The sequence below is a fragment of the Lasioglossum baleicum genome, unplaced genomic scaffold (genome assembly GCF_051020765.1).
Source record: "Lasioglossum baleicum unplaced genomic scaffold, iyLasBale1 scaffold0130, whole genome shotgun sequence".
In the NCBI taxonomy this organism is placed as follows: Eukaryota; Metazoa; Arthropoda; class Insecta; order Hymenoptera; family Halictidae; genus Lasioglossum; species Lasioglossum baleicum.
This window is the reverse complement of record NW_027469190.1, coordinates 38,410-56,618: the sequence shown is the minus strand read 5'-3', so window position 1 is coordinate 56,618 and position 18,209 is coordinate 38,410. Positions and strand designations below refer to the sequence as shown.

The window sequence follows — 18,209 nt, the reverse complement described above, 5'->3', positions numbered from 1 at the left end:
CTACATTAATGCGACCTGGCGCGACCGTGTTGCCCTCTTACGGCGAGGCAAAATCGAGCCCCGTTCTCCGTGCAGTGGCGCGGCAGCAGGGATCCAAAACGCGACATAGCTGCGGCGCAGTACAGCTGCAGAACGGAGCAGTTGGTTGTCTGGGTATATTTCTGGTTCACGAAGTGTCACTTACATCGTAAAGCTGACATTGCATACAGGGCATCGTTTGCAATCACATTGGCTGATACAAGTTATACAACAAGCAAGATGACCGCAAGGCACACAAACTTCTGTTGCTTTGTTAATAAAACAGATTATGCAAAATCCTGATTTGTGGTTATTACTATCTTCTTGATCATTAGTATCTCCTTTTTCACATTCCCAAAAACTATCATTAAGTATTTCAACAATATAATCGCCTAAAAAATATATGTTCAATTAATTATCCGTACTGCTTGATTATATGAAAAATTTGATTTTTCGATACACCTCGGTCACAATTGGTGATAATTGACACCACTTATTATATTAATAATAACGATTTAGAAAAGTTGAGATTAATATGTGGATTGGAGATAACCTGCTGACACTGTCCCGTCCTGTATTGTCGAGGAATTCGATGATGCTGAAGTCGTACCTGGTAACGTTTTTGCATGCATCCATTCTAGTTTATCTTTAACAACAAATTATATACGGAGAGAACATTATAATATATATAATATCTACAATCGATAATACGTACTACATAATATAAAATTAATTTATTTACCGGTTTCTGTAGGATTATAAGTTGTTTTGGCAAAAGAGTTAGCATCAGCAATTTCGTCATTAATATCTTCATCTGTACAAAAAGTATTTTAATTCTATGAGGTAGCTTTAAAATTATCAATATATATTTACCTGCCAATGCACTGATTTGATTGATTTTAAAAATTGTGTCTTTATGATGAAATATATTTAAAAACTCCTCTAGAGATAATCTACAAAATCATATAAATTTATAAACATATATACAATAAAAATAATTATAAATAGAAAGAATGTTAACCTTCCAGTATCAAATTCAGCTTGAGCTTTAGCAATTTTTTTCCTTCGACTAATATTTTCACGAGTACGTGGTTTTCGAGACGCTACACCATTTTGTAGCCGATTCAAATCTAATTCTTGATCCATAAGCAAATCTCTTATTTTTTCTAAAATTTAATAACATTTAACTACATACTGCCGCATATTTAGAGTAACATGACAATGATGTAAGTATATAGTTATTAAATTATAAATAAATTGATTGCAAAAAATTAAATAATACTATACCTAGAAATGCCCAAACGTTTATGTTCTGTTTTCCTAATTTTTGACCAGCAACATTATGGAAAGACTCTGCAATATTGTTAGTGCGCACCGGACAATTGTATACGCTTACTTGCGATGCCATTTTTAACCAATTAATTCGCATGTAAGTCATAAATAAAAGAACATTGGGGAAATTACTTGCTATGTTGTCTGCCTCTTTTTGTATAATTAATAAGGCTTCTTGAAATTTTGTTTCAGGTACTAAAGCCAAAGACATTGACATACGCAGAACAGTATTAGGTACATTAGTCAAACCAAGTTTGCGCCACTTTCGCAGAATAGCCTGCGATATATCGTACATATATGTATGACAAAAAATGTAGCTTTCTATACATAGACAAAATTGTAATTTATATGATAATATATAACTTCAAACAGTATCACCAACCTGACAATAGTGAAACCAGCAACCATGTATATGCGCATTAGGGAATAACTCATTTAGAGTTGTAACAGCAGCTGCTTCATAATCACTCATTATGAATCTTATATTATTTGGTAATTCGGGTATTAAAGTAAATATTTGTTTCCATATGGCAGTATACATCGCAGCCGTCCGTGTTTCGCACAGTACAAGTATAGTTGCAATACCCTGCAGAGAAGCAATTCTTTATGTTTGTGAAGGAGCATTGGATACAATTTAAGAAGTAAATCCAATATAAATTATGTTTTACATTATCCATGTAGCGTATATGGATGGTGTAGAGCTGTCCCATGTGTGGCTTCTTGGGTAAAACCTAAAATTACAGACGACTATTATTATCTACTATTATTATTATTATCTATTATTATCATATATACACAGTAAGTTTACTTTGAAAAGTCTGATATTCTTGATATAAACATTTAAGTTAAATAGCTTCTGTAATATATAGAGTTTAAGTTAATTAAATTGTTAAACAAAAACATTATATCTAAGAGTTTTATGCTACTTACTGCAAATGTTCCATCAACGAATATTTCTTTTGAATTCTTTAATCCTTCTAGCAAGCCGTCAGTTGTAATTATAACAGCAAATTCGTCTTTTAATGACTTCACAACAGATATTTTTAGTTTTTCCAATGGTTGATAAGTTTTCATCTGATCATACAAAATTTCTAAGGATTGCGGAATTGTGGGTTTGAAATTAGCTCTCTGTCTGTGCAACGTTGGTCTTAATTTTGAAAATGAACAGTAAGCTGCAGCATCTGGATGTCTTTAAATAAATATTTGTATAACATTTCAGTGAATTTATATATATGTGACACTGTCAACAATTAATTTCAGTGATTTCTTAATATGTTTTAAAAACCCCCACACACTCTAAAAATTTAACACAAACTAACTCCATATGGTTGTTCTTTCCTGTGTACATCTGCTATTCCAAATCAATTCTACAACATATTAAAAAATCTTTGAAATCTGTAAGAGTGTCACATATCGATAGATAGATAAATATTTGTTCAAAATATTTGGAGAAAATATAAAAAAAAGTTTATAAAAGAAACACATAAGAAAAGTAAGACTTAAAAGTAACTTAAGTAAGCATAAACATACTTTCTACAAACATCATCAAATATTTGTTTAAATGGGATCAATGTCTCCCGACTCAGCTTCATCATTTCCTCTATCATAAAATGCTGCGTAGCAATATATTCTTGCCCAGGGTGGTTATGGGGTTTTAATAGCGTAATAGTCCCATCGCTGAGAACCATCACAGCCCCACAACATCGTGTGGTGCGTCGTGTGTTGCAACGATAAATATTTTCACTGCGATGATCTTTATTGTACACGTAATCGTTGTGTACAAAGACAAAAGAACCTTTCACTTTACCTGCGATTTTTTCCATCTATTAACAGTATGATTACTTTGAGAGAAACAAAATATTATCGGCAATACAATGAATTTTAAACAGCCATAATTCAACATATGTAAAAAAATTGGTAAAACATTGACGACACGGTAAAATTACGATTACACATTTTATAGAATGAATATGAAAATACGATCATTACCTAGAATATAATTGATTCTAACAATATTGTATTGTAATATTCGTTAGCTACGCGTTGCGTGCGTCAGATGAAATAACAAATGGTGGTCGCTGACTAAACAAATGATTCTGAAGAACATAAAAATGAAAATATGGTTGATGATATTATCGCTGACAAAGATAGAAACTTTCCGTAAAATTAGTTCTAACAAAGATTGTTGTTAAAAATTTGTTTGAATGCTGCACCGCGCGATACACAGCATACGACGACCGAACACAGCAGGTTGGATCCTGACATTTTACTATAACTCTTGAACCATCAGAGATATCGGGATGAAATTTGCACTAAAATTTATTAAAAAATGTTTCTTATCTACTGATAATTATTATTTATTCTTCATATTATGAATATTTCAAGACATACAAAGAATAGAAAGTTAAATTATCAATGCTTTTTACCGTTAGAACATTGTCATTGCAATAATCAGGATCTGACCGTGTGTTCCAATTAAAATAGTTCAGCTAGTAATTCTGCTTCGTACACCACATGTAAAAGAAAAATATAAAAAATCACAAAGTATTGTATTCATTACTCAGAAAAATGATTATATTTTATAGGCAAAAAATACTTATCTAAATTATCTTTTTCACACAGAATTATTCCGGAGCTGTGAAAGCAATTCTACATATTCGTGTAATTTTTCAGTCCTTCGCTCTTCGTTGTCACTATTTTAATTCGCAATCACATTAATTTCAAAAATTTAATAATCCACGAATTCCGTTGCATGTCTTATATTTACATTTAATTGATGTACTCTTCTTTCATAAACTTATATATTTTAACAGAACTGTTAAGAGTCGAGTTTTCAATATTCCCATTTTTTATTGTTATAGAAACTTATGTACGTATCTACATATTATAATTCTACAAATACATTTGAATTCTACCCAGCACTGCTTATTTAATCTTTCCTTTAATTATTACATACAAGCTTTCTTACTTTCTATATCTACTTACTTTCCTTTACTTATTTCATACATTGGCACGCACAAATTACGGAGCGTTTATGATAATTTAAAATACAAGAATTAAAACTCAACCGCAAGGTTTACTTCTCACATTATATTATGTAGTTAAAATGACAAGTAAAAGGGATTATGTATCTATATCAAAGAAGGTACATCTGATTGGGGAAATTCAGTATACATTTACAGTTATCATTCTAAACGCTGCTGTGACATTACACGCTGATTAACTGGTTTAAAAAAGATTGTATAAAGCACGATCATATATGTCGCGTATAAACTTCAATTATTAATGCTTTCTATCTAAGAATATAATGGTTTTCAAGATCACAAGCTACATATTACTCACCGTGAGAACATTATCCTTGCAATAATCAGGATATGACCGTGCGTTCCAATTAGAATAGTTCAGTTAGTAGATATGCTTCGTACACCACATGTAAAAGAAAAATATAAAAAATCACAAAGTATCGTATTCATTACTCAGAAAAATGATTATATTTTATAGGCAAAAAATACTTATCTAAATTATCTTTTTCACACAGAATTATTCGGGAGCTGTGAAATCAATTCTATACATTCGTGTAATTTTTCAGTCCTTCGCTCTTCGTTGTCAATATTTTAATTCACAATCACATTAATATTAAAAATCGAACAATGTACTCATTTTTCCGTGGCACGTGTTATATATACATATAATTAATGTACTCTTCCTGCACAAATTTTATCTCTTAATGAGTAAAAACATTATAACCTAAAATTTATTGCACACACCAAAAACCATTCATTTCTACACTTCAAAAATTAATTCGTCAAGGTGTATTTGGCAGATCCTTCACAAGAATTCATAAACCTAGATATGCACTTCCATCATTTCCATCTGCCATCGGCCGCATTTCCATCTGCGTTCAAAATTACTGTAAGCAATTCTATTTGTGCACGATTCGCGTGTGTGCAATTTTACATTTTATGTGTGCCCAATAAAGATGAATCCAATTCTATTTGTGCGCAATCGAGATGTGTCCGATTCTTCTTGTGCGCAATCGAGATGTGTCCGATTCAGGGGGTGTCGACTCCCATGGGTACGAATTTAGTTCTAGTTCAGTACCCATAGGTATGGTGGCAGCACAGTAGTGCCTTGGTGGTGGGGAAATCCTATCTTTGCCTTGCGCGCATGCGCGTCGTCATTTGGCGGCAATTTGGCGGTTTTTTGACTGTTTTTGACGGTTGGTGACGCTTACTTTCAACTGTTACTTTGTCAGACCAAGTCGGACAAGTCAACGCTGGATAATTTTGATTTTATATCAATTTTTCTTATATATATATTTATCATTTATATATACTTATTATATATATATATATTATATATATATTTTTATATTATATATATTTTATATCAATTATATTTGTATATATATTTACTCCAAAATACTGAAAGAAAAATATAAGTTTGCTGATATATATATATATAGTGGAATAAATAATTTAATAATATTTTATTTATTCATACTATTTAATACAGCAAAATATAAAATTTCTTTCAGTATATCTAGTTTTCACTTCAATGCACTCAAGTGCACCGCAGTGAAAACCAGAAACTTGTTCTCTCGTGTTCTCTTTTGTGTTTTTAGATTAATCTGGTACCCGAGACAGACTTGGAAGCTACAGGATGCCAAAATATACATGTGTAGTACCTGATTGTAAATCCAATGGAAAGGTTCCTGCACATTCTTTCCCGAAGGATCCAGTTCGAGTACTGGAATGGAAGAAGGCTATATGTTCTCCACAAGTGGACGAATTATTGAACGAGAATTTGAAACATCTTCGTATATGCGCATTGCATTTCAAAGAAGACGACGTCATCCCAACGTTAGTCAGGCGCAAATTACGAGAGGATGCAGTGCCCAGTTTGCTGTTGCCTGAAAAGCAGCATGTGTCCGATAAGAAGAATGCTCCAGAGATGTTGGATACACATTTAAGGGAAGAAATGTGTGTTGAGCTACCAGAAGATAATACTGCATTAAATCTTCAAGAAGAGGTATGTATATTAAGGTAATAGATAGGATGGAATGACCCAATATTAACAATAAAAGTGTATGCTAATAATGTTTGACAGGATAAAGCAGCTGCAGCAGAGTTTAGAATAACTAAACGGAAAAGGAAAAATGTACATCGGAAAATACGACCCAGTATAACTCCACGAGCCGAAGAATTTCGCAACGTTGCCGAAGCATGGAAGAGACGACAATACAACCATGTGATGAAACTAAAAAGCTTCAAAAGGCGTCTTGCAACGGCCAACAATTTCATAAAGAACAATGGCTTAAAGAAGTACAGCAAATTAAATCCGGCGCAGCAATTATTTTTGAAAATGCAGCTGTGTAATGTGGACAAAAAGGCAAAGGTAATATCATTATATACATATGTAGATATAATTTATTAAACATACAATTAATCAGTTTTTTTTTTGATACAGTATAAATCAATTATTGATCACTACTACCGTAAGTTACTTGGCAAGAGTTCAATTAGGAATGAGTTACTTTAACTTTGCTATAATTCTTTTTATTCATACAATTAAATGTACAAATTTGCATGTCAACCTTTCTGCACGTAATCTTTTCAATATTTTTATATTTATTCTTCTGCCTGTTATGTTTAATATTCTTATTTAATTTTCTTATTTAATATTCTTATTTAATATTCTTATTTAATATTCTTATCTAATATTCTTATTTAATATTCTTCTTAATGTTATGCACTTTTTCTATATGCACTTGCTAATTAACTTTGTGTGTTTCTACATTTTATTATTTTCCTTACTTAACTGCATGTGTAACGTATAGAATAATATTTATAGGGTAGAAGATTCTCTACTTCACAGAAGATTTTAGCTCTGTCCATTATGAAACAGTCGGGAAAAAGTTACAGATTCTTAAGTGAGATGTTCACGTTACCCAGCCGGAGTACGTTGAACGAATTAGTTAAAAAAATCTCACTCGATACAGGCATCAATTCTATAATTATGGGCCATTTAAAAAAAGCGACATCAGAAATGAAAGATGCTCGCAATAAATACTGCATTTTGATGTGGGATGAAGTGGCACTAAAACCACATATTACATATGAAAAGAACTGTAACAAAATCATTGGATTCGAAGATTGGCAATGTCGAAGGACAAACAAGTTTGCAGATCATGCACTTGTTTTTATGCTGCGAGGACTATTCACTCCCTGGAAAGTTCCAATTGCATATTACTTCTGCGCAGATCAAACAGCGGGGAATCAACTAATGAAATGCATTAGAGATGTGACCAGTGCTGTCAGTGAAACAGGCTTGCAAATTGTTGCAACTGTTTGCGATCAGGCATCTTCGAATCGTAAAGCAATTAATGAACTTTTAATGCAAACCCATCGTAAACGTTGTGAACTTGGACAGTCTTACAGTGAGTAATATATTGTAATATGTATTGTGATGTGTTGTGTAATATCTAAACGTTTCTAATTAATCCATTATATATTATAGGAAGAACAATTGATATAAACGGAGTGGAATTAATCCCTCTGTATGATCCTCCACATCTGATAAAAGGAATCAGAAACAACTTGTTAAATAAGGACTTGGAGGCAAACGTTGGGAAAGATGCTACAAATAGACAAATTGCATCTTGGCGTGCTGTAAGGTTGGCGTATGACATTGATGTTAACACGAACATGTTAAACCGCCAACTGCAGAAGATAACAGAAGAGCACGTAGTACCAAGAAAAATTAAAAAAATGCGTGTTAAATATGCGACACAAGTTTTTAGCAAACAGGTGTCTAGTTACATAGAATTTTTAACAAATATCGAAGGTAAATTATTAATGCTCATATTTAAATGTATAATATCAATCTTGTACTTTGTTAAATTAACAAACAGTTGTATTTTCTAGGTTCATATCATATCGAAACACGCATCGGGCCAAAAGTGATGCCAAAAAAAGAAGGAAGAACAACGGCAAGAACCCTCAACTTTTTTAATAACCTGATGGATTCCGTAAATGGACACAGCATTCGGCCGGAAACATCCCTACGAGTGGCCATAACAAAGAATAGCCCACATCACAAATTTTGGGAAGAGGCACTAAAGGAACTGCGTCACATGCAGTACGTGGATCCAAATACACATGTACGTACCAAATCCGTACCATCCTTGCGGAATTGGATCTACACTATCTGGGGCTTTCAGAAATTGTGGAAGCTTGTATCTACTGCAGGCTTCAAAAATTTCAAGCCCAGATATGCAAATCAAGATCCACTGGAAAACTTCTTCAGCAAACTTCGCAGCATTTGTGGAAGCAATGATAATCCTACATGCGATCAGTTTGTTGCCTTATTTAAAGTTTTGCTGGTAAATAATCTTACTTCAAGACAAACAATAGGCAAGAACTGTGAGGATGTATGCGACGGTACAATGCTTTTTACATTGGAGCAATTTCTTGAGGATGTGGATAACGAACATAATCCTCCTGCAAATGATGGATTTGAAGACAACGTGCCTGTGCCGGAAGAGGAAATAATCATCCCAGAAGAAGGAAGAGCCACGATAAAAAATCATATGGCAGATTACATAAGCCGGAAAGCTTTATCTTTGGATATGGTGAAAAACTGCTTCAATTGCAAAACCAGTTTTTTCAGACCCCGTGTTGCTGCGGATAAAGAGTCCAATTTCGATAAAGTGATTTCAAAAGTTCAGTGTTCTCTACACACATACGTACCCGCAATTTGTTTCAAGAGGAGATTCACTGAAGAACTTCAAGAGAAAATTAAAGAAGAATTGGGAACTTCATGGACTTTTTGCACAAACCACGTCAATATCCTAAATGAATTTCTAAGTTCAGAGATCGGAACGTATTACATCAAACAGTTCTGCAAACAGACAAATGCAATTTTATCTGGGAAACAGACAGCATTACCTCTGGAAAATAGGATATTCAAACGAGCATTATCAACATACAAGAAACGCTCGAAGAAACCAAAAAATAAAGCAACTGCAAATTGAATGAGGTAATTGTCTACTATTATTAGCTATTTCCATCACTATATATTTCTATTCTTAATAAATTATATAATTGAATTATTTTATTCTTATATGATTACAGTTACTTTGGAAACCTGGAAGATGATTCAACGTAAACCTGGAAGAAAACCTGGAGGAATTAAACCTGTGTTAGAGATTAATGCGAAAAATCTCTAACCCCGGATTGTTTCTGGCGATCAGTTCGGCGAGTCGTCGTCCCCGCACCGTCCCACTGTTCCCCGCGAGCTCCTCGGGTGGATCGAGGAGCTCGAGAATCGCGGGCACGGCAGGGGGAGCGCTCAGTTAATTTTCGACAGTGACAACAATGTTGTGATGCTATTATTGTATTATTTTATTATTATATTATTTTATTATTACTATGGTTTATTATTATAATTTTTATATATTTCATTATCGTTGTTTATTATTGTATAGTTTACTATGTATGTAGTATATATATGTAGTTTTAATAATAAATATGTTATATTATTATATGTTATATTATCAATTAATTTTCCCTGAAAATAAATTAGTAACCATCAATAGAGGAATACGATTACACGTATATGCAAGGTTCATTATGTGTGAGTCAGGTGTGCGTGTGATCCACACACTGCTGTATCCCTACTCTTTGGTCTCTACTGTGCTGCCACCATACCTATGGGTACCGAACTAGAACTAAATTAGTGTCCACTTTTTCATATGGGAGTCGACACCCCCTGGTCCGATTCTCCTTGTGCGCAATCGAGATGTGTCCGATTGTACTTGTGCCCAATCATGCTGTGTCCAAAAGATATGTGCGCAATGTGCATGTGGGCAATCGTATTGTGGGCAACTGAGCGCCTCCCGTCGTTGACACCCTCTTCCCCCCCAATAATAATGGTGGTGAGGGGAGTGGTGAGCGCGCCCCGGTGCCGGCCAATGATTGGTCGGACGAACTCCGGGTCTCCGATTGGGAGCTCGACCAGGCCATCCAGGAGCGCCGGGCTAGGGGCAAGAAAGCCCCCGGCCCCGATGGCGTTCCGGGCGGTATAATGGCCTCGGCGCTAAAGGCCCTCGCCCCGGCTTACAGGAGCATCTTGGATGCGTGCCTGAGTCGGGGAGTCTTCCCCAAGTGTTGGAAGGAGGCGATCCTCGTCCTCCTCCACAAGGATGGTAAGCCCGCAGAGTCTCCCTCTGCTTACCGGCCGATATGTTTACTCGGCGAGGCGGGCAAGCTGTTCGAAAGAATAATTGCCGCCCGCCTCCGAGAGCACCTTTCGCGGAGTGATCCCGGGTTGAGCGACGGACAGTTTGGGTTCCGGAGGGGGCGCTCAACGATAGATGCGTTGGAGCATCTGCGTCTCCTCCGGGAAAGTGCCGTCGCTCGGGACAGGGTGTTGATCGCCGTGTCATTGGACATCTCCAATGCGTTCAACACCCTGCCCTGGAAGGAGATAGGGGACGCCCTAGAACATTTCCGGGTTCCCCTCTATCTCCGGGAAGTGCTCCGGGACTACCTCCGCGAGAGGGAGGTGTATATTGCCGGCCGGTATGGGGCGTACCTGACGGAGATATGCCGCGGGGTTCCACAGGGGTCGATCCTCGGACCGCTCCTGTGGATCCTAGCATTCGACGCGGTTCTGCGGGTCTCCCTCCCCCCCGGCACGGGTGTCATGTGCTATGCGGACGACACCCTGCCCTACGCCGAGGGGAGGACCTGGGAGGAGGCGGGACGCCTCATCGAGTCCGCCCTGGACTGCGTGGTTGGACGGATCCGGGGGATGGGGCTTGTCGTGGCCGCCGCAAAGACCGAGGCCATATGGTTGTACCAACCATCTCGGACGCGGCGGCCGCCCCAAGGATTCCGGATCCGGGTCGTGGATACCCTCGTCGAGGTCGGGCCCACCATGAAGTATCTGGGCCTGACCATCGACGGTCGCTGGCGTTTCGAAGAGCATTTCGAACTCCTGGCCCCCCGACTCGAAAAGACAGCGACCGCGCTTTCGCGGTTGCTGCCCAATATCGGGGGGGCCGCAGTTGAGTGTACGCCGCCTCTACATAGGAGTGGTGCGGAGCATTGCCCTGTATGGGGCACCCGTGTGGCACCGCTCGCTTGAGGCCAGCCGACGCAGCGTCGCGCACTTGGAGAGAGTGCGGCGTCGGCTGTCCCTGCGGGCCATACGGGGATACCGCACCGTCTCGACAGAGGTGGCGGGCCTCCTGGCCGTGGTTCCTCCCTTCCATCTGGTGGCGGCGGAGCGGGCGATCGTATACCGGATCGCCTGCGAATCCCGCCACCCCCCTGGGGAGGAGCTGACGGCCGCGGAGGAGGAGCAGTTCGAAGTGCGGAGACGCCAGGCCCGTGCGGACGTGTTCGAGCGATGGAGACGCCTGCTTGCGTCCTCGACGCGTCCGACAGTTCGGGCCCTCCTGCCCATGTTCGATACATGGTGCGGGAGGCGAGTGGGGTTGACCTTCCGCCTCACGCAGGTGCTCACCGGACACGGCTGTTTCGGTGAGTATCTGGTAAGGATGGGGCGGGAGCCAGCGGCGCAGTGCCACCACTGCGGCGAGGAGGTGGACACGGCGCAACATACACTCGAGGAGTGCCCGGCTTGGGCCGGACCGCGCCGTGTCCTCAGAGCCGCGGTGGAAGGGTGGGACCTCTCGCTCCCGGTCTTGTTCGACCACTTGACCGGGAGCCAGAGGTCGTGGAAAGGGGTCGCCTCCTTCTGCGAGACAGTAATGTCCCAGAAGGAGGAGGCCGAGCGGGCCCGGGAAAGAGACCCGGGCTCCGCGAGGAGGAGGATGGGGCGGGGACGTCCGCCCCCTCAGGGAGAGGTGGGAGGGCGTCGGGGTCAGTTGTAGCGGCGCGGGGGACGTCTCCCCGCGACGCAGCGGGTCCCCCGAGTGGGGGGACGGTTAGAGCAGGCATGGGGGGAGCTAACCCCTCCCCTCGGAACGCATGTGAGCTGGGAAGTGTCCTGTTGAATACTCGCGTGATCCAGGCACTTCCCATGTAGCTTAGGGCGGGCGTGTGGTTTTAGTGGGTACTCTGGGGGAGTGGATCGGCGAGCCTTGTTGGCTCGGCGACCCCCTCTTCGAGGGAGCCCCACATAACCCCGGCTCCCCCCCAGGGGGGTCGGGGTATGCGTAACGCATTTCCACACGATAAAAAAAAAAAAAGGTTAGGTTGAGAACGGTGTTGGCTTTAGGGGTGGAAACTTGGTGAAGCGACAGTGCTAGACAGGATAGTTTAGAGAAAGTTAGGACTTTTCATGAAAATTGTTTAGTTTAATATACTTAGGTGGTGGCTAGTGTTAGGACTTAATCTTAATCATAATTTTTGAAATTTATCTACGTTTTTAGGGAACCGCGTGTAGGTTATTTAGTTATTTACTGTCTAGCGATCAGCGATCTTTTCTAGTGATTGGATGCGGTGAATGTTTGTTGGTGCCGTTCTGCTGAGTGTGTGTGGTCCGTCCGCGGCTGTGTCGTGGCGTACCAGGGTGTTTAACGCGGAATCCGGATAATTCTGCAAGGGGTTCGTGTCAGAAGTCTCCGGACAAGTCCTAGGGGTTCACTGTGGAAAGTGTCCGGAGACTTAGGAAACGAGTCGTTTCGGAAGATTCCGGACGAATAAAAATAAGGAATTAGAGACCCCGATTTGGAGGGTCGGACCTCCAAGAGCTCCGCACTCTTCGGGCAGTGAAATTTTTAAGAAAATTCAAAATTTTTTCGTGTCCGGAAACTTTTGATAAGAGCTAAATAGCTCGTGGAGGAAGTCTCCAGACTCCTTTAAATTCAGTTTTTTTTTGCGGTATTAGGGTGCGCTAGACTTTTACGAGTAGGTGAACCGGAGAGTAAAAGTGGAAAGTGAATCCCGTACGTGCGAGAGTGGGGGTTATTGGAATAGTTAAGCATAATTACTGTAGTGCGAGCGTTTAAGACAATATTAGCGTGCGTGTGTAAGAAGTGTCGACGAATTTTTGTAGTTTTAGGATTGTTGTGGTTTAGGTGGAGACTTCTCCAATAAATAAGGAAAATTTCTTAATATCTTGGTGTTTTGTCAAGTAGTTTAGAACCCTTATAACAATAATACGGAAGGAAGAGGGTTCCAGGGCCCAACCCGGTACAAAATGCCGGTGGAGCATTCGCCCCACGATAAAGATCCCGGGAAAATAGATACGGGGCAGGTGAGACAAAGGTGTTATTCCCAGGGCTATTCCCAGGATAATCCGATAGAGATTGATTTGGAAAAGACCACAGGGCAAAAAAGGAAAATGGGGGACAATGGAGGAGATGAAGCGGGGGTTTCGGAGAAACCAAAATATGAGGGAAAGCGAGAATCAGGAATAGGAATTAGAGGGGATAATAGCGACTATAATAAAAGATCGAGGAAAGATGCGGATGTAGAAAGCCTTAGAACAAAATTAGAGGATCTAAGAGGAGCTCTTAAAAAAATTAAGCCAACTGCAGACGCACTAAGAACTTACTGCTGCGGGAATAAGTGCATAAAAGATGAGGTGAAGGTAAATTCGACCACGGTGGTCTTCGGAGTAGGAAGGGCTATTAAAATCATGGATGAGATAGGGAGTGTAATAGAGGGTAGAGTAGTTTTAGGAGGAAAGGGAAGTAACAAAGAAACACAGGTTACCCCCTCACTGAAAGTTAAGGATACACAAGGGTTGTATAAACACAAATTCACTCAGAGTTCTCCAGATCTGTTAATTGCAAGAAAAGATTTAGAGGTTAATGGGGCAGTAAGGAGAAACCTAGAGAGAAATCTAGAAAATGAGACGGTTCAGGGCCAGATACAAGGGGGGGGACGTATGGATAAACGCTAAAGAGAGAAAGGAGCAGGCTAGGAAAGAGAAGCTAGAAAGAAAAAGAGTGGAACAGGAAGAGAAGAGTAGGAAGATAGAAAGAGAAAAGATGGAGAGAGCAGCCAGGAAAAAATTAAACCCCCCGCCTCCTAAACCAGAGGCAATTTTAGTCAAGGCCTCAAAGGAAAGAACGTTCGCAGATTTATTTAAGGAATTAAAAACTAATGCAGGTGATAAAATCGGAGGGATCCAGACGATTAGGAAATCCAGGGGGGGTGATCTCCTTATCGAACTGCAGAAGGAAACGAGTAGCTGTGAATTTGAGAGAGTTGTTAAAGAATCGTTAGGTCCGACACAACAGACAAGGAGACTAGTACAAAGGGTTAATTACGAGATAAAGGAAATTGACCCGACCTTGGAAAAGGAGGACATACGCGAGGAACTTGCGAGGAAATTGAATCTTGACATCGAGGAGATAGAGTTTAGGAATTTGAGATACGGCTTTGGGGGAACGAAAACAGCAGTTATCTCGCTTCCTAAGACGATAGAGGGGAAAAACCTTGAAGGAAACAGAATTAGATTAGGGTTCACCTCATGTAAAATAAAGGTTGCGTTGAACATTGTTAGGTGCTTCAAGTGCCACGACTTTGGCCATATGACCTACACGTGCCCAAATAAACATTTAGAGAGCCTAGTGTGTAGGAAATGCGGTAGGGAAGGGCACGCGATCAACGAATGCCCAAACGAGAAAAGATGCATTCTATGCACTAGACTGGGAATGCGACAGGAGGACACAGTTCATGTGGCCGGGGCCATGAACTGCCCTCAATTTCGCAAATATGTGGCGCAGATAAGCGAGGGAAAGACGCAAAATTCAATATGAGGATCCTTCAGATCAATTTGAACCATGCCAAGCTGGCTCATAATTTATTATACCAGACGGCAATACAATTAGAGGTGGATCTGGTCTTAATCTCGGAACCATTACGTAATCCGGGTAGTTGGATCTTCACAGAAGGAACCAGCAACGCGGCAATATGGGTTACGGGAAACAGGGGATTAAAAAATCAGGAGGACGGAAACGTTCAGAGAGAAGATTTTGTGGCTGTCAGAATAGGCCAAATGACGGTAATCAGCGTATATATGTCCCCGAATGTTTCCCCGGAGATGTATGCCAAAAAACTAGATAAATTGGAGAGCTTCATCAAAAAGGAAAGAAAGGGGGGTAGGAAGATTATAGTAGGGGGGGACTTTAATGCAAAGTCGCCTGCATGGGGTCCAAAGAACAAAGTACGAAAGGCACGCAAACGCTCGAAATGCTTTTGGACCAAAATCTACATCCGGTAATACCCATAGGAGGACCGACATTCGAGAGGAGAAACGCGTCATCCGTGATAGACTTTGTGGCCTCCTCTCCTGAAATCCAGGAGGGAGGGAAGCTTTTGTGCAAGGTGCTCAGGAAGGAATCGGGCTCAGACCATAAATATTTACTGACGGAAGTAGAGATGGAAATTGTAGGTAACTTGGAGAACCCGAGAATTTGCAGATGGAAAGTAACCCCACAAGGACTAATGAAGCTCGGTAGGGTGCTTGATAGACGCCTGCAAGAAGGGAATTTGGTAGGTGTAGATACTATGGACCAAACCCAGATCGAGGGAATGCTGAAACTTTTACCAGAAGTATGTGACGAAGCGCTGGAAAAAACGGGACAGAGGAGAACAAAACGAGAGAACCCTTGGTGGAACAAGGAGATTGAAGCAGAAAGAAAGAAAGCGCAGAGCTTAAGAAGACAAAAGCAAAGAGCGAACAAAAAAGGGTCGGTGGACGAGGCGGAGGCGCTATATGCGCTATATAAACACACTAAAAAAGAGCTCAATAAATTGATTCTAAAAGCGAAAGATAAAAGCTGGGACGATCTATGTAATACAATAGAAAAGGATGTGTGGGGAAAACCCTACAAATCCATAATGAAGAGGGTGAAAGGGGTCACCCCACCCCCTGCTCTATCTGGACAAGTTGCTGAAAAGGTAATGCTTGGTTTATTTCCGCAGGAATATATTGAGGAGAGGACTAACCCTGGAACAGGAGCAGCATGTGAACGCAGACACAGCGGAGGACAGGAGGTGAGAAGCTCGGAGGAGGACTTCCCGAAGATTACCACGATTGAAATTCAGAAGGCAGGGAAGCTGTTAAAGGCTGGAAAGGCGGCTGGTACGGATGGAATGCCGCCGGAAGCAATCAACGCGATCCTGACAGTGAGACCTGATTGCTTCGCAGCAATGTTTAACGGAATTATGAAGAGCAGCAACATTCCAGAGCAGTGGAAAAGAGCGAGAACCATCCTTTTAAGAAAGCAAGGTAAGGACCCAGCTTCCCCCTCCGCTTACCGCCCAATTTGTATTATAGATGCGGCTGCCAAGCTCCTGGAGTATGTCCTGAAAGGAAGAATGCTGGACCACATGGGAACAACCCCATATAGACTGGAGCAGTATGGCTTTTGTAAAGGAAAGTCTACTGTCCACGCTATGGATTTCCTCAAGAAACAAATAGATGAGGCTTCCAAACATTTCAGGTACGCAGCTGTAGCGGCATTAGACGTTAAAAACGCGTTTAACTCCCTCGACTGGCAGAAAATCTTAGAGGAAATGGAGGAAAGAAGAATGCCAATGTACCTAAAGGCACTAATTCGGGACTACTTCAGGGGCAGGGTAGTAACGTACCAGTCTACCGAAGGGCAGGTGAGCACTGTAATGCGGAGGGGGGTTCCACAGGGGTCAGTTTTAGGGCCACTGCTCTGGAATATGGTTTACGATGGGCTGCTGAAAAGACCACTTCCTCCGCTGTGTATCAGAAGAGCGTTTGCGGACGATGTGGTCATCATGGCCCAGAGCAGAAATCTGTTGAAATTAAAAAGGAATTTAGAAGACATTATAGAGGACACAAAAAACTGGATGGCATCAGCAGGGCTAGACCTGGCGGAACAAAAAACCGAGGTCATGATGGCAAACCGTAAGGAACTACCTGAGGGCTTCTGTTTCAGGGTTGGTAATGCGGAGATAAATCCGGAGAAAACATTGAAATATCTAGGAGTAATTTTTGACAACCAGAGACTCTTTATTAAGCACATGGAGACGGCAACAAACAAGGCAATTAAAACGATGGCGGCATTGAGCAGATTGATGACAAACCAAATGAAGACGTCCCAGAAAGCTAGGAAATTGTTTTATCTGACAATGGAGGCGACCGTCCTATATGGGGCACCGATTTGGAGCGCAACGGCAAACAAAGTGTTCACAACGAACGCGCTAAGAAGGACGCAGAGAATGGGACTTGCTAGAATCGCAGCGGCCTATAAAACGGTTCCAGTGGACACCCTATGTGTACTGACGGGAATACCTCCATGGGACGTAAAGGCAGACGAAAGAAGGGTAATTTTTGAATGGGAGAATTACTTTCTAAATTTCCAGCACGAGGAGATGGGAGGGAATAGAACTAGGTACACTGGGACAAGGAGTAGACAAGGGTCCTTCAGGGAGGAAGAGGAAGACGAAGAATTCGAGGAAGAAACGATAGAGGATCTTCCGGACTTAGGCCAAATGGAAAGATCTGTGGTAGCAGGAGACGATGAAGAAGGGAGGACAAAAACAATCAAGAACGAGATAAGGAAAATTGCAAAGCAAAGGACGATGGGAAAGTGGCAGGCTAAATGGGAAGCGGCCACCGTAGGAAGGAAAACCTATCAACTAATTCCAGACATAGAAGGGTGGATTAATAGAAAGCATGGTGACCTTGATTTTTATGTAACACAGGCACTAACCGGACATGGGGTATTCAATACCTTCAGACATAGGATAGGGAAGGCCCAGAACCCGGCTTGCTGGCATCACCCAGAGGTGGAGGACGACCCAGAGCACACCTTCATCGATTGCGACCAATGGGACGTCGAGAGAAGTAGCCTGATAGAAAAACTGGGGCTGGAAGAGGGTGTATTATCAATG

General features: G+C 41.1%; 3 protein-coding genes across 3 annotated transcripts in view; 2 read left to right on the top strand and 1 right to left on the bottom strand.

Moving 5' to 3' along the window:
• Nucleotides 1-18,209, top strand: part of LOC143220012 (uncharacterized) — a gene marked incomplete at its 3' end in the record, with an annotated part of 383,990 nt that overhangs the window by 327,378 nt on the left and 38,403 nt on the right. The gene's annotated exons all lie outside the window — the stretch shown is intronic.
• LOC143220008 (uncharacterized) lies at nt 161-3,466 on the bottom strand. Its single transcript, XM_076445771.1, has 10 exons — nt 2,881-3,466; nt 2,281-2,539; nt 2,019-2,081; nt 1,733-1,936; nt 1,306-1,627; nt 1,040-1,184; nt 892-971; nt 761-832; nt 572-664; nt 161-410 (listed from the first exon to the last, which is right to left on the bottom strand). The coding sequence occupies exons 1-10, from the start codon at nt 3,171-3,173 to the stop codon at nt 181-183; spliced, it is 1,761 nt and encodes a 586-aa protein (XP_076301886.1). The 5' UTR covers nt 3,174-3,466; the 3' UTR covers nt 161-180.
• LOC143220004 (uncharacterized) lies at nt 5,846-7,013 on the top strand. Its single transcript, XM_076445767.1, has 3 exons — nt 5,846-6,381; nt 6,460-6,747; nt 6,820-7,013. The coding sequence occupies exons 1-3, from the start codon at nt 6,013-6,015 to the stop codon at nt 6,889-6,891; spliced, it is 729 nt and encodes a 242-aa protein (XP_076301882.1). The 5' UTR covers nt 5,846-6,012; the 3' UTR covers nt 6,892-7,013.

Coding starts and splice junctions, on each gene's coding strand:
- LOC143220004 (XM_076445767.1), top strand. CDS start 6,013: ATGCCAAAATATACATGTGTAGTACCTGATTGTAAATCCAATGGAAAG. Junction 6,382..6,459: donor CATTAAATCTTCAAGAAGAG/GTATGTATATTA, acceptor AATGTTTGACAG/GATAAAGCAGCTGCAGCAGA. Junction 6,748..6,819: donor ATGTGGACAAAAAGGCAAAG/GTAATATCATTA, acceptor TTTTTGATACAG/TATAAATCAATTATTGATCA.
- LOC143220008 (XM_076445771.1), bottom strand. CDS start 3,173: ATGGAAAAAATCGCAGGTAAAGTGAAAGGTTCTTTTGTCTTTGTACAC. Junction 1,628..1,732: donor GCTGGTTTCACTATTGTCAG/GTTGGTGATACT, acceptor GATATATCGCAG/GCTATTCTGCGAAAGTGGCG. Junction 1,185..1,305: donor AAACGTTTGGGCATTTCTAG/GTATAGTATTAT, acceptor ATTAAATTTTAG/AAAAAATAAGAGATTTGCTT.